The 16,772-nt window shown below is 29.8% G+C and overlaps 2 protein-coding genes across 5 annotated transcripts in view; one reads left to right on the top strand and one right to left on the bottom strand.

Annotated features, from left to right (window-relative positions):
• LOC126840012 (uncharacterized) overlaps nucleotides 1–16,772 on the bottom strand; it is a 160,604-nt gene that overhangs the window by 11,744 nt on the left and 132,088 nt on the right. The gene's annotated exons all lie outside the window — the stretch shown is intronic.
• On the top strand, nucleotides 12,399–15,708 carry LOC126840014 (uncharacterized). The gene is made up of 7 exons (XM_050575498.1): nucleotides 12,399–12,653; nucleotides 13,134–13,275; nucleotides 13,657–13,730; nucleotides 14,122–14,278; nucleotides 14,333–14,406; nucleotides 15,025–15,172; nucleotides 15,548–15,708. Exons 1-7 carry the CDS (start codon nucleotides 12,570–12,572, stop codon nucleotides 15,613–15,615), a joined length of 747 nt encoding a protein of 248 aa, XP_050431455.1. The 5' UTR covers nucleotides 12,399–12,569; the 3' UTR covers nucleotides 15,616–15,708.

Genomic DNA, 16,772 nt, shown 5'->3' on the forward strand with positions numbered 1-16,772 from the left:
AAAAAAAAAATAGTAAAAAGTGAACTAAAAATTAAAAAATAATTTTATTACAAGAACAATTTACTAATCAATTGTAGCATATTTTATTTAAAATGTCAATTACTTTGAAAACGACCCAAAATTAACTACAATTTTAAATAATGTTAAACATTTTTAATTTCTGACTAAAAAGAAAAGTATGGGCCCTATTCTACAAAGTCCAAATTCATTTGAGCTAAATATTATGAAATGTATGTGTCACACACAAATATTAAACTAAATTTAAATTACAAAAGAACTTACAATTTAAAATATTATCCGATAAATTTATTAGGGACTATGCGTTCCCATCACATTGCACGTCAGTGCTGGTGTTAAATTAACTTTTTAAAAAAAAAAAAAAAATTTATAAAATGCTGTTTAAAAAACGCTGACAAAAATAACAAGTTTGTTACCTAATGTTGGCTAAATTGTATCCAAATCCTACGTCTATTTCCTTTATATTATACAAAATTCAGCTAAATATTGACAAAATCAATAAGTTTTTAAAGTATACTATAGTATAAATTACCTCATTATCGGTTTTCTCATTTATTTGTAAGTTTTTCGGCTAAAACAACAATATATTCCTAGATAGGTATTGCTATTTAGAAGAACTTTTTCATTTATATAATAAATGACTCCCCAAAATATTAACAAAATCCTAATAGCTTTAAAATAATAATATGAATTACCAGAGCATCCTTCATTTCGGCTAAATATAACAATATTATAGAAAACTTGAATAACTTGAATAACTTGAATACCTGTTGATTGTATATTCAAACCAGTACATCAAAGCGTTTCTTTGAATGTAATTTTATCACATTCAGCTGTAATAATTCCTATAGAACTGTAACCTCACTGCCTCCACTTAGTACTTATTACTTGGTGCTTAGTTTTATTAATGTGTTTTTACTTTTTATGGTTTATGAACTATTAAATTTAATTTGAAATTAGCTTACCAACAGAATGTTTGAAAATTTCACGAAGCTTACAAATTCGAAATTTTACCTGAAAAGGTATTGCTGTTAAAATAATAATTTTTACATTATAACAAGTGACTAGTTACAAAACAAAATATCACTGGTTTTGTCCACGGGTTTGAACAGCGGATTGTTTGCTGTGATTGAGTAATAATACTTAAAAGTAACACAATAAATACTAACGAAAAATAAGAGCAAAATAGTTTATTTATCAATCAAATCTACATTTGTATGTGAATATGTGATATACTACATACACGCAGTAATTCGAGAACAGTTAATATTGTAATAGAACTATGAAGGATAATATGTTTGAACGATGAAGTTTTCAACTTCGTCCGCATAGTATCTAATACCTGAAAGTGTAAATTATTATATATTTTATAAGCAAACAAGTCGGGCTAAATGTTCCACTAAAAATACATATTTTTTTTTTAAATAGTTGTAGAATAATAATGCGATTTTAGGCTATACAATATTTTCTACATTTAACTAAATTAACACGTATCTCACATTTTGAAAATTCTTATGTTTTGTACGTTATTAAAAAAGTCCCCGTTTTTTAATTTGTCATCTATTTTTCGAGTTTTTATATTTAGTTTAAAAAAATTTAATAATTTACAGATATATAAACAACAAAACCCTAGTACAGAGGGGCCGGGGGAAGAGTGGGGACGGGGAGGTTACAGATCTTCAGAAATTATTATAAATGAAAGTAGTTTTTAGTATTAGGTTGAATACGATTAGGGTTGATCGTCTGTCTATAAATATATATTGCCAAAGTCTCCTCTACTATATATTTGCTATATCGCCTGAGGAGCTTAACAGGCGGCCATACCTTAAGAAATATAAAATAGTTAAGTAACACGAAATCATAAGTAATGGCTTGAGATTAATTAGTCGCGGTCCGTAGATGGTTTGTCAATTATTGGGCATCGATGGCCCTTGATCATTATCCCGTGTGTCTGTTGTCTCCCCTACCTATAATGGCTTACATTATAATCGAGGTAAAGCGCTAATAATTCATATTTAGAGGCGACTGGTAACGGGCGGCTAAATGTGACTGTTTCAATAGATTTTTGTATATGATATATGTAGCTCTATTCTAGATCAACCTTCGGTCTAATTTTCAAAACTAAATCCCTACAACTTTGCTTGAAAAAGTGGCATAGTAAAAATGTCCATCCAAAAAAAACGAATAGAAATTTAATTTTATAAAATTCGTCGCCATCCAATTTTGTTTTTCTATTTTTTGTGCGTACATTTGTTAACACACTTTTTCGTTTTGAAATTTCGCAGGTTATTATAAATCGCAAGCCGACAATATTTTCGAAACACATACAATTTCGGCACTTGTGCACATATGTAAATGTTTAAATATATATATATTTTTTTTTACTACCATCGGTGAATTTATTTCTTAAGCCAAGTACTGAATTTTAATTAGAAAAATACGCTGACGATGGAAATTCTCAATTTTTTTCTTTGTATGTGTACTTTTTAGTACACATACAAACGTACATAAAAAAAAAATGTCAGGTTAAATTGTATAAAACATAAGTTGTCAGTTTTTCAAATCAGATATGCTATTTGCATAAGATTTGTACGAACAGATATTTTTTTACGGCTACTGCTTTTAATAATCCATAAAATACATGGCAAATTTTAATGAAAAAAAAAAACTGTTGCGAACGATTATAGACAATGACTACGTGTATTAAGTATGTTTACCGATGAATTTTTGAAATACATAAAGAAGGGTCGATTTTGACATTTTAAACCATAAAGGAAAATATCTTACGGATGCACCTATTTATAAATTAAATAAATACAAAACATTTTTTTCTCTATTGACTATTACGAGTATAATACTACTAATTGACACCACTTAAATGAGTAATAAAACATTTTGTTTTTCAATGGCAGCCGAAAATTGAATAAACTGTCAATTTTTTTTTGTTTTTTCCCAGTTTCTTGCTTCCTCTTGGCAGTAACATAGCTTCTTTCAACAGTCATTACACTGATTTCGATGTCCGCGATATACGTTTTAACTCTTTTGTGTATAAAACTGTCCTCGAATGAATATAAACTACTACTTTTTGAGTATAATAGTAGTTTTCGTCGATAAATCGGTCTTAACGTGGTTCTAGGGCTTCAACCCCTAACTAGAAGGTAACCCTACAGTCACCATCGGTTCCCTGCGTAGGACTACCCAAAATACGCCTCTTTCTCCGAAATAACAACCCTTTTTGTGGGTGCTAAGTTGATAGCCGGCCGTCGGTGGCCGTTGCTATGTAAATCAACAATCTACTTTTGCTGGGAAATTTCCAAAATTCGCCTATTAAGGGCTCTCACTCGACGGAGAGTGCAGCTAGAGAGACGCACGACCCCGCATTGTAATTGCTGAGTCACGCCCTATCTGCTGATACTCCGCCTGGATTCGATGTGTTATTTGTACAGAAATTGTATATTTTATTGGTGAACAAATTAAACATTCGACAAAATCAACTTATTATTATTATTAAAATCTCTTATTTCTTATCTTTCCCTATCTCCTACCCCCTATCTCCAACCATATTCACCCGACTTAGCCCTTGCAATTTTTTTTTGTTTTCTAGACTAAACAGCTTGCGTACGAGTCCGTAACAACACGGGATACATTTTATGTCTCGTTCTGCAAAGCACCGTCCGCTCCTTTTTCCCCGCCTCGATTCTGAAGCCTTGATACCATTCGAAATATTTTTCGTTGCTAACCCAAAATAAACACTTGGTTTGTGACAATGGTAACCACGGTACTCGAATGGTAGGTGATGATTAATTTTATGTTGTGGCCAAAAGTTTTTTAGTAGTTTTTTAATAATTGGCCTTAATCGATTTATTTGCAAAACGTTCACTTGGCTAGTTATTTTGAATTAATTCATTAACCATTAATTTTAGTTTGTTCGTCGTGAAAACAACACATAATTAAAAAAATTTAACATCCCCTCCCCATCCTCATCCTCAATCTCGACCTCAACCACGACCTTGACATCGACCTCATCCTCAACATCGACCTCGACTACGACCTCATTCTTGACCTCATTCTCATTCCAATTCCCACCCTCATCCTGTCAACCACCGGAGAGGGTTGGGGGGGGGCCAACCCCATTTTCACCCCATCCTTCATCTCTAACTCTCACCCCTAACTTTCATCCCTATTTCTTAACCCCTATTTCTCAACCCTTATTTCTCACTCTCTATCTCTTATCTCTCTTATCTAAACAGATAAATCAGATGTTATTTTTCGTTATGATAAGCGGTGTCGTTATGATAACCGGTGTCGGTGTCGATTTTCCGTGTGTGTGCCATAGCAAAGACAAAAAAATGTCAAAACGACTTGTACTCACTCACTTACAAAATACATTTCTTTCTAATTTCGCCTTGTTCGGTGAGTTCGAGGGAGCGAAACGACCCGCCTAGCGCCTAGTCAGGTGTTCAAAGACACGGTATAGGTGAATTGTCCATAGATTTTCGGTCTTCGAAGATATTCTGCCCGACTTATAGCAACTAACTTGGTTTTCACAAAATAGGTCTTCCTCTAGAAAGTTCTTGGCCGGCGAAGCTCCCTTTACCGTCAGTTGTTCCCAGACGTTAATCGAACTCATAAACCACAAAATTACAATTGATAATGTGGTATATTGGCCAAAATGGTAAAAACCGTATAAACAGAATATATTTATATTCGGTAAAGTTCAGCGTTCACACTCACACATTTTACGACTGACCCCCAGCCCAATAACACATCCATGTTAAAAAACACACATCATTATAAAGCCAATACCTTCTCAGCTATCGCATCGATACTAAAATACTTCCGACATTATTTGAGATATACTTCAAACATAATACTATTAATATATCCTATGAACAAAAAGTGTTTCATATGTTCTTAAAAAGTATTAGTCAGAATTTACTGTATTTAATGAGTAAAAGCTATTTTAATTTATTTTAGACCAGAGCAACTACTTTCAACTACATAGGATGGTCCAATTTCAATTCTGTATAGATATTCGAGTTCTTTGGATACTTTACTAAGTTGCGTAGGAAACCGATTTTAATTTTCTTGTAATAAATTAATTAAATGAATGCAATTTTTTCATTAAAATCATTAAAACATTAAAATCTGATTTTTTTTATATTTTATAAAAAACCGAAAATCTATTTCCTATGTACCGTCTGAATACGCGTTTCATATGTCGAGTTCAGTGCCCGACACCTTTATTTAGGTAGTTGCGCATAACTCGACAAATAAAATTGTTGTGCTGATTATCCTGTCTATAGACAAGCTACATGAAGAACTCCCAAATATGAAAACAAATGTTGAGCTGGGCCTAGATACAATGAACTGCTAAATATTCCTATTAAGGGTCTGCCCGACAAAGAGCTTACAATCTTAGCTGTAGTGTTGAACCAAATTTACAAACAAATGGTCACAAGACTTAAATCCCTTATGATATTTATAATAATTAGCGAAAATTTGTTTTCAATGTCGTAGGCAAATCATTTAATCGATGGTCTGAAGCGTCTACAATACAAAGTACGTTTTAATACACATGTTTATTATTCTACAAGAAGATTGCGGCGCAGTAAATTAAAAGACGGTAAACACTGTTAAAATACTTAACTGTATATTGCGAAAAAAAATGTGCAAAATAAAATTTGAAATTGCCTTGTCCTATAAGACATTTACACATGACTTTTATTCGTATCGAATATACGTCGTATATGTTTCCAAAAAAAAAAATCCGTATTGGTAGAATACCATTTGTATTATAATAAGGTGAATACGATTAGGGCTAATCGTCTCTTTATAATAATTTATCGCCACAAATATCCATAAATAATAAAATTAAAATATTTTTCGGATATCTGTTGATTGTTGATTCACTTAAACATAGCAACCGAGAAATTGATTTCGTTTAAAATTTAACTATCCTCTTTTTGGGGGTTTTCCTTAATTAAAAAAAAACGGTTTACTGGAGATCATCGAGATCATCGATATAAATATTATAAAAGAAATTAACTGTACTCCGAGCGAGTGGTAGGTGACCATTTAAGAAACAGTCCGATTCTGGGGACGCTATTAAACATTGGAATTGGATCTGGGACTGGGATCGGGACCGAGACTGGTACCCTTGAGTAAGAGGGGGACATAATAAAATGTAATGTACTTATGTAGATCCAAAAGAAAACCGAGACGGGGTATGCTAAAGCTCTACAATATACAACTAGGAGTACTGAGTTTTTTTTATCTTATTTGTAATTATTTTACTCAGCCCTGGAAAACTAAATCCTGGGCAACGCCGTGTCTGGACAGCTTTAATTGTACATATTATACCCACATTTTAAACCTACCTTCGTTCTAGTTAGTCATTTTCAGACAGAAAGTTTCTACGCCATCTGGGGGAAAGGATTATAATATTTTTTGGTTTGTCAATGTTTATCGGTAGTACAATTTTTAAAGAATATTCTACACAAATTTTGAACTAGTTTGACGGGTTATAAAAAAGTTATAGAGTGCTGTAATTTAGAGTTGGAAAATATGTATACATTTTGGATGTTTTCCTCCATTTTAATGGAAAAAGGGGGATCTTTTTAAATCTTTGTCCCAAGAAAGTACCTTGCATGTACGACTTCTTATTTATAGAATTGCTGCACTAAAAATTCGAGTTAGCGGCGAATCAGATATTGAAGAACGTTTTTATTTTTGTTGTATGTCATTTTTAATACACGCGCTCTCTCACTGATATTTTTTGAAAGTTCTTACTACATTTACTTTTAAAACTGTTTACTCAGTTGCAAATAAATGCACATATCGCTGACGTTTTTCAATTGTGCCTAACCAAAAAAAAAATCATATAATTTAATTTTTTTAAATTGAAATGTTTAAACCTGTAAGGTTTTTGTTGGTACATCTCGATTTCAAAAGGGAAATTGATAAACTTTAGACTTGTTACCTTAAAAAAATATTATGAGCTTAAACGAACAATAAAAATTAAAAAAAAACAGTACAGTGGGGCCGGGGCATAATGGGACGGAGCATAGTTGTGACGGGGCATAGTGGGGACGTGGAGGTCACAGGTTTACAGGAATTTTTAAATTTGAAAGTGATAAAATGACTTTTGAAAAAACGCTTCGATGCAAATCGGTAGTTAGTATTTTCAAGCCAGTACAGTCCAAACCAAGCACAGTATAAACCAGCAAAGTTAGAAAGTATTAAATTGAAGGTGCTGTGTTTACAAATGAGCATCAAAGCGTTTATTTGAAAGCGATTTTATTCAATTTTGTCACTTATCATTTATAATAATTCCTGTAGACCCGTGACCTCTCCGTTCCCTCGTTGCTTTGATTCCGTTATATATATATATATATGAATATATATTTCTCATAAATTTCAACTCGATCCAACTCTTTTTCTCGAAATTATAGCCAGTTAAAGTTCTAACTAAAAACTCGCAGATTTTTTTTTTGTTTTTTCAAATTTTGACTGTGAAGAAGTAAACTTTTTCAACTTTTACCTCCTCAAAGTACCAACAAGATGAAATTTGTGATTTGTAGATTTGCTACTCAAAGAAATTGGTTCAGTATTAAAAAAACTACAGTGTATACAGATAAAAAAATTTGCCCACATCAAAGTAAATCCAATACCTTCGCCGCTCTGCATCGAAGCTAAAATTAAATAATACAAATTCACCATGCAAAAACAATAATTTCTCAGCTCCTCATCGTAGCTTAACATAACATACTATTTTTCAATTTTCTCAATTGAATTAATGAAATCATTTCAAATTGAAGTTAATAATTAAAAATCGTTTTTGCTTAGTTATCTAGTCGATGCATTTTGAATCTTGTTTTTAACATGATTTGAAATGTAAATCTCAACAAACCATTTTTGGTTTTCTACTTAGTCTCGTTATAAATTATTTTTACAGTCATAAGTAAAAATTTCGTCATTTTTTTTTTAATATCTGGTTTTTTTAGCTTCGATGCAAAGCGAGAAGGTATTGGTTTTACTCTGATGTGGGCTTTTTTTTTGTCTGTATACACTGTAACTTTTTTAATACTGGACCAATTCCTTCGAGTAGCAACTCTATAAATCGCAAATTTCATCTAGTTGGTACTTTGGGGGGCGGGGGGGGGGTAAAAGTTGAAAAAATGTAATTCTTCACAGACGAAAGTTGAAAAAACAAAAAAAAAACCGTACGAGTTTTTAAGTTAGAACTTTTACTGGCCATAATTTCGAGAAAAAGAGTCGGATCGAGCTGAAATGTATAAGAAATAATTATTTGGTATGCCCTCACACGTCAGTTGTGTCAAACTTAAACTATACCCATTTCCCACCCTCCTAGGGGGGGTACAAGTTTTTTTGTTTTTCGAGGTCTTTAGCGGTAATTTTAAAACTTTTGGGTTGAAAATTTGCCAGTAGTTGGAACTCATATGTACCCATCACATATTAAACTGGAAAAAAATTGGGCACTACAGTTTTTTTTTAATGAGCATCAAAGCGTTTATTTGAAAGCGATTTTATTCAATTTTGTCACTTTTATTTATAATAATTCTTGTAGACCTGTGACCTCTCCGTTTCCTCATTGCTTTGATTACATTATGCCAATACTCTACTGTACTAGTCCTCTCGGATAAAATCACTTTCAAATAAACGCTTTGATGCTCATTTGTAAATACAGAACCTTCATTTAAAACTTTCTAACTTTGCTGGTTTATACTGTGCTTGGTTTGGACTGTACTGGCTTGAAAATACTAACTACCGATTTGCATCAAAGCGTTTTTTCGAAAGTGATTTTATCACTTTCAGATTTAAAAATTCCTGTAAACCTGTGACCTCCCCGTCCCCACTATGCCCCGACCCAACTATGCTCCGTCCCCACTATGCACCGACCCCACTGTACTGGTTTTTTTTAAAAGTATATTAAGTTATAATTCTTTATAAAATCTGAAAATTTGATTAATAATACTTTCGCACCGAAGTTTTAGAACTCTTACACGCAGATATTTGAATACATTTTTTTTCAACTGCTATTTTGAATATCCATAAAACCGAGTGTAATACATTTTTAATATTATAACGTAACAAATAACACAAGTACAATAATTTTAATATGTATCGTGTGTGTAATTTGTTAACGTTTTTTATGACTATACGTGTACCTAATGCAATTTTAAGTATTTTCGATTATACATTAATACAATTTGTTATCTGTTTGATAACAAAATACATGTCAAAAAAAAAGGGTTTGAACAAATATTGGGTACTACATATTTAAAAATAGTCCAGCTAGTTCCAATTTTGTATGGAATTTTTGCTTTTAGACACAATACTAATAAATGCCGTTAAAGAGTATCAAGCAATTATGTTTTAAATTTGTATATAATGCATACGTGTTCATTTATTATTTGTAAATCAGAAATTTTTTTTTTCTTAATAATTTTTACTGAAGTCGTTACATTTAACTGTTTTAGATTGTGAGACACCTGTGTACGCAAAACAATTATACAACTTGGTTTTTAAAATCCAGAAAAAAACCAATAAATTTAAATATTTTTAACTTGTAATAATCCTGATGGAATTATTGATTTCCTCCACCCTAATATGTTCTGACACCACTATGCCCCGTCCCCGCTGTATTGACTTTTCTAATTTTGCTTTTGTTTTACAATTTTTCATCACAAATTTTACTGTTAAGAGTATATAATATTACATTTGTGAAATCACAAATGTTTCCCATTTTAAGTACGTACATATATAGTCATATATAGTCATAAAACTAAAATATCAAACCAAAATACGAAGTGAACAAATTACATACAGGGTGATTTTTTATCGGATTAATCACAAAAAAACAAAAAACCTTTCAACCCCCGTTAAGGGTGGAGGGAAATGTAAATTTGAGACTTTTAACTTATAAGGGGAAAACCAAATAAGTATTCTTCATAAATTTCAACTCGATTCGACCCCTTTTCTCGAAATTATAGCCAGTAAAAGTTGAAACTTTAAAAACTCGTATGGTTTTTTTGTTTCTACAAACTTTCACTGTTAAGAAGTGAACTTTTTCAATTTTTCTGCCCTAAAATACAAAACAGACAACGTTTTTGATCTATAGAGTGGCTACTCGAAGGAATTGGTCGGGTATTAAAAAAGTTACACTGTATACAGACACACAAAAAACAGATATCGTTGTAAAACAAATAGCACCGCTGCTCCGTATCGAAGGTAAAATTTACGAATTTCGTTATTCATTTGAAAAAAATGTTTTTTCAAATAAGCGTATAAAGTCATAGCCTACAATTTTGTCTTTTTGTGCGCACTTATAAGTTAAAACTTTAAAAACTGTATATCACAGCATTTGTTTGCATTGACGTTTTAATTTTTTACTGGCTGCTAAATTGTTTGAGTGTTTATACAACAAAATGTATTAACATTTTAACAAGAAGACCAAATACAGACAATTGTTATGACTACCTCGTAAATTATTAGAACACGTTGTCTTTTAAAAATATAATATCGGTTTTACCACATGTACCTTAACTACACTACTTGGACTTATCGAAACTTAAAATATAACATACTCGTTTACTAAAATTATCTTCGTATTGTACTGCCTATATGATGTTTTCATAATTTTATTATTTATTACCATGATAAGCTTATAACGTATTCGTCTATTTCTCCACCTACCCTTATTCAAAAATAAAGTCAGCTAAGTCTCCACTCTTATAGATCTAACATAATATCTCTATAAAATAACCAATTAGTAAAATAAAAAAAAAAAAGATTATTGCAAGTAAAAATTCAAATTAATATTTTCAAAATATTGTCAAAACTATAGTTATAATATTTTATATTAAAATATCATATTTTGGAATGAGATAAAAACTTGTTGTATTGTAGGTGTTTACGTATGTATGTTCAAATAAACGTTTAAATTAAGAATAATTTTCTTAACATTTTTCTTGGTCAATAACCAGTATTAAATAATAAATTTGGAAGTTATTTAGTTTTAAAACTTAGGATTGGAGGGTTGTATATTGTGATAAATATTTAGGAACAAATATTAAAATTTATTAATTTTTTTTTTTATAAACATATCTCGGTGAACAAATAATAATTAAATCGTGAAATAATATTGTATATGACATAAAAAATAGTGTCAAAATAAACACTTTGAGAACTTGACCGGCTACAAAAAACTAATAGTACGCTGTAAAGTAGCACACTAAAAACCGTATGACACGAATGCAATTCTAGAAAATGAAAATTAATAGTTAAATTTTAATTGTGTTTTACCACAGGGATGTTTTTATTTCTATTTATGCAAAAAAGTATTTGTAAAAAGTATGTTTTAAAGAAATCAACGGTCGCTCAGGCAGATGGTCAATAAAGAGTATGTCTTTTTCGAAATAGGGTATTGTTTAGAAACTTTTGGTAAAGCGTTTAATAAAGAAGTCCTCGTACTAAAAATTACTAAGATGGTGGATTAAGGCATAAAAAAATAAACCAAGCAGTCCAAACTAGTACAGTATAAATCAAACTCAAATATAAACTAGCATAGTGGTTCAAAGGAGGTAGGTATTCAAATTTAAAAGTGAATTTATGACTTTCGAACGCTTCGATGCAAATCTGTAAATAGTATGACCTAGTACAGTATAAACTAAGCACAATAATAATAAGTAGAGTACAAATCAATTTTTTTCTGTCTACACTAATACAGTATAAACTATGTACAGTTCAAACCAGTAAAATAAGATTACCAAAGTGGATTCCAGTATCCACAGAAAACTGGACCCCACTGGTTACTACAAAACATTGAAAAAAAAAATTATCGAATTTTTTAAAATCTTTTGGACTTTTTATAGCAACCATAAAATAGTCTGTATACAAAATTTCAAGTTTCTTAATCCAAAATAGCTCCAAAAACCAAATTTTAGAGCTTTTGGAGAATTTTCTTCTTTAAAAAGTTTGTAATATACAATAGTCTTATTTCCAGTTCTTAAGATTCAATATTTCGCCTAAATAATGTAGATTTAAAGCTATTTGTGGATATGAAGCTATAATAGTACAGCAAGTTTATCCTTTCCCCTTCCAATTTGAGGGACACCAACTAAAATATTACATATTTAAACATTTAAATTTAAAAAAATTTAATTGTATGACATTTTCTTTAGATTCGGCACAGTCGAAAAACGTTGGTTATATATGCATACACATTTGCTGCACTTGAGTAAACAGTTTTAATAATGGGTGTAGTCAGTATTACTAAAAAATAGCAATAGTGGGGTGCATGTATTAAAAATGATGTACAACGCAAATAAAAACGTTCTTAAACATCTGTTGATTACTGAAAATCGCTTAGCTTAATAGTTACGAAGCTAACAATGTTTCATTCCTGGACTATAATATCTTGTAGAAGGTACTGAAAATCAAAAAGATTTCTTTTAATAACCAAAATTCATAGCTATAACATATTTTTAAAATATTCTGAACCCGATTTTATTATTTTTTAAATTAACATGTATTCGAAAAATATTTTACTGTTTTTCTGCGTGACATTATACGTTTTGCAATGTCAGAGTGTCCCACCTCAGGCACTAACTGTAAGTATAATAAGCATTCAATGTTTATGATCGATTTATAACGCTTAGATTAACTATAAAAATCGTAATACATTGTTTAGAAAATGTATTGAATGTTCTTACGATCACCATTTTCGAAGTTGATTTTTAAGTGATTCTTTCACTTGAAAACAGCTCTTAAACACAATAAGAAAAAATGATTGAATTACTTCGAAATTAATTATATTATAGTGAAAAAAATCCGCAAGGCATATTATACACAGAGTTGATCATTTTCTATTCGAATAACGAATGAATAATAACTTATTTATTCGACCAAATCTAAAATGATTTCTTCGAATAATTTTTTTATTTGACTTAATCCAAAATAATTTTTTCAAATAATTGTTTTATTTTATGGGTGTTCGAGTAAATAATTATTTGAATAAAAAGTTATCATAAGAACGCCTAACTCTGATTATAATATACATTTTAAAGTTTAATTCTTAAATAGAAATATAGGATTTGATTAGAACCGTAATCGCAAGGCATGCGGGACAAGATGGCAGGGTGGAATTTGATAAAATAAGAACTGTATTATACGAAGTAGCAACCACACTCAACATGCCATTTGAGATGGCCAGTTACGAAGACTTGAAAATAAGTAAGAAACAATAAAAAAATATACAATAAATATGTTAAGTAAAATTATCAAAAACTATTAAAAAGACATTTTAACAATCCAGTTTGTCATTTATATAGCTGTAAATCAATTCATTTTTTTTGACTAAAATATCATAACTCGTGAAACAAAATATAAAAAATTAAAAAACGGGGGACATTCTTTTGATGATGCACCAAAAAAAAATTGGAAAATGTGATATTTATTATAACGACAAGTTCATTAATAACATTTACTAAATCACAATAACTTAAATTACAAATGGTTTGCAATAATTGTAACACTATAATATTCTCAACTCGTTTGCTGTTCAATTTTCCTAATTTGGTTATTTGAATAAATTTTAATACTTTGTAATTTCAGAATTTACATATTCAAGTGATGACGCTGAACTATGTGCCCTAGTGTTTATAGCTAGAGATGAACCGAGAATAAATGTAAATAAAATCTTTAATACTATATTACAGATAAAAAGCTAGTTAGGTATGGAGATAATAAAATATTCAAACTTGAATTCTTCTATGTAACATGGGTTTAATTCTTATAGTTCTAACAAGTATAAGTATTTATGATTGATAAAAATTCTCAGCACTAAGTTGTTATATACAAAATGTAAATTTTAGTAATAATAAATACCTGCAAAAATTTAAAAACATTATTTTTATCATCGGGAAGGGGGTATGGATTTCGGCATTCACTGATTGAATTCAGTAAAACCTAGGATTTACAAAATATGTCTAGTAGTTTGGTGTTTTGATTTCGGCAAAGAAGGTTCAGTTCTATATGTTAATACATTTTAAAATTAAATTCTTGTTTTGAAAATTATAGGGGTTGGTTAGTGGCATAGTCGCAAGACATGTGGGACCTGATGACGTCATAGACTTTGATGAATTAAAAAATGTATGTACCATTGTCGGAGAGCAATTCAACATAACCAAAGATTTCCTCAGTATAGATCTATTTCAAAGGAGAGCATTACCATTAGGTAATTCATAATAGACAAATACTTGATAAATATAGTAATATTTTGTATTTTCAGGCCGTAAATTTGGAAGGAAGGAAGTTGAATTGTGCGCTCTAGGGTTTTATGCTTCAGCAAAACAGGGAATAAATGTAAATAAAAAATGTTATACTATATTACAAATAAAGACATGTTAGGTGGTTTGTGTGGAGATATTCAAAATATTCGAACTTTCAATTATTCTATGTAAAACCGGTTAATTCTTAGAGCAAAAATTACAAGTACTTAGTATTTATTTATTGAAAATTTTCAGATTTATGCTGTAATATACAGAATGTAAATCAAAGTTTAGTAAATTAATATTATGTTTTTACCGTCCTCGTTTTCACATCGAAGTGATATTTTCACTTTTAGTTATTTTCACATTTTTCAAATTTCGAACAATATTGTTTTTCTATTAAACCAATAACTGATTATTTCACACATAAAATAAATAATAAATAGAAGAACTATTTTTGAACTATTCCTTGCCATCTTTGAGACAGGAAGGGATAAATTAAATAAAAATAAATTTTTCTCCCATATTTTCCTAATATTTTACCTGAACATGAATGCTTTAAGTATTATGCAATAGATGTTTTTACGCAGTCAAAAACCTCAAGGCATATTTCATGTTTTCCATTTTTTATTTCACCAAAGAAGAATCAGTTTTATTCGTTAATTGTAATACACTATTATATTATGTCCAATTATTACTCATATATCAACAGGAAACAGTAAAACGTGCAGTCAGGAAACATGAAAACCCTAAAGGCATAGGCTATGACCATTTAAAAAAAATAATCAAGGAAGTAAAACGGAAATTGAGCATAACAAAGCCATTCTACAGTTTGGATGATTTCAAAACCGAATTTTCAGGTAATATAACAATAGAATAATATTCAATAAATGTTTCAAGTAAAATGTTCAAAAACTATTGCAAAGACATTTTAATTATACAGTTTATTTAGCTGTAAATTAATCAATCTTTTAAAATTAAAAAAGCATAATTCATAAACTGACTAAAAAGTTTAAAAAACGAAGGTTCTTTTTTTATGATGTATGTACAAAAAAAATAGCGAAATGTGGATACATGTTTACTTTACTAATATTCTATAATTTAATATTACATTATTATTCTAAAATTACAATTATTCGGAACAAAGATGTTTTTTTATTGTAACACATTGTTACTCTCAACTCATCTGGCCTGATTTGTTTGTTTAAAAAATGTATAATATTTTGTACTTTCAGTAATGAAATTCGATGCGGGACATGTTGAACGAATAGTCATTACAAATTTGTTTCCATGGTTTCTTTGATTACAATATTAAAAATTATTTGAATTGCTGAATGTATGAAGTGTATCACATTTTGACATAAAAATATAATTTTGATTGATTAATAAAATTGTTTGCTCCTATACATATATGTTTTACAAGTCGTCTTTATTACTTTTTTTTGAAAACAATAGTTTGATTAAAATAAAAACTGTTATTGAATAACTGCATGTATGTAGTATATCACGTATTCACATAAAAATCTAAATTTGATTTATTAATAATTTATTTTGCTCTAATAATTCGTTGGTATTTATTGTATTACTTTAAAGTAGTATTACCCGATCCATGGTTCAATTTCGTGGACAAACCCAGCAACTTTTGTTTTGTAACTAGACACTGTTAGCTAAGCTCCGCTTAAAATCTAAAATGTAAATTGCTTATTTTAAATTAGCTTTTTTAAACGAAAAACTCTGAGCCAAATTGTTACCGTTTTTTCAAGACAGTTTGTCGATTCTAGTTTGGCGAAATACCATTTAAGTGACACTATATCTAAATAAACCAATAGACATTTTTGACAAAAATGAGCAATAGCAGCGCAATTATTTAAATTGAAATACAATTTTTATTTTGTAAAAACAAAACAATTGAATTAGTTCCAAATGTGTATGGAATATTATTTAAGCATGGTACTACACACTAACAATGGCACACAAAATAAATAATATCAACCTTTTTCCCTAGAAGGGATACAAATGTTTTCAAGTTTTAGCGATTCAGGTCGGAAATTTAGACCCAAAGTAGATCAAGAATGGAACTATAATACATAAAATCTTCTCAAAAATTGGTAGTCAAAATTTTTTTTTTATTAAGGAAAAACCCAAAAAGTACATTTTCACTGTAGTCAATTCGCAGGTTGTTATGTGTAAGTGAAGTTACAATAAATAGTGAAAGTATTTACATTTTATTATTTAAGGGGCCTCTACACCTGCATAATTTTGGTCGAAAACAACTTATTCTACTTAACGTGATCAACGAGTTAAAAACTGCAGTTTTTCACATTGAAATAATTATTTAATTAAAAATAATTTTAAAATTGTACCACAGCCAATGTCTTGAAAGTCTTATGAAGAATTTAAATGTTTCTTTAAAACTTAATTGAAGAATTCTTAGGATCAGTACGTTTGAAGTAGAAACAA

Source organism: Adelges cooleyi, unplaced genomic scaffold, assembly GCF_023614345.1.
Source record: "Adelges cooleyi isolate 19-005CV unplaced genomic scaffold, UGA_ACOO_1.1 ACOO_flye_CR_arks_rails_tigmint_CR_PRNA_33, whole genome shotgun sequence".
In the NCBI taxonomy this organism is placed as follows: Eukaryota; Metazoa; Arthropoda; class Insecta; order Hemiptera; family Adelgidae; genus Adelges; species Adelges cooleyi.

Bases quoted from the DNA above. Each gene is read 5' to 3' on its own strand.
- LOC126840014 (XM_050575498.1), top strand. From the start codon at position 12,570: ATGTATTCGAAAAATATTTTACTGTTTTTCTGCGTGACATTATACGTT. The intron at 13,731-14,121 runs GTAAATAAAATC...TGAAAATTATAG, and splicing joins GAGATGAACCGAGAATAAAT to GGGTTGGTTAGTGGCATAGT. The intron at 14,407-15,024 runs GTAAATAAAAAA...ATATATCAACAG, and splicing joins CAGCAAAACAGGGAATAAAT to GAAACAGTAAAACGTGCAGT.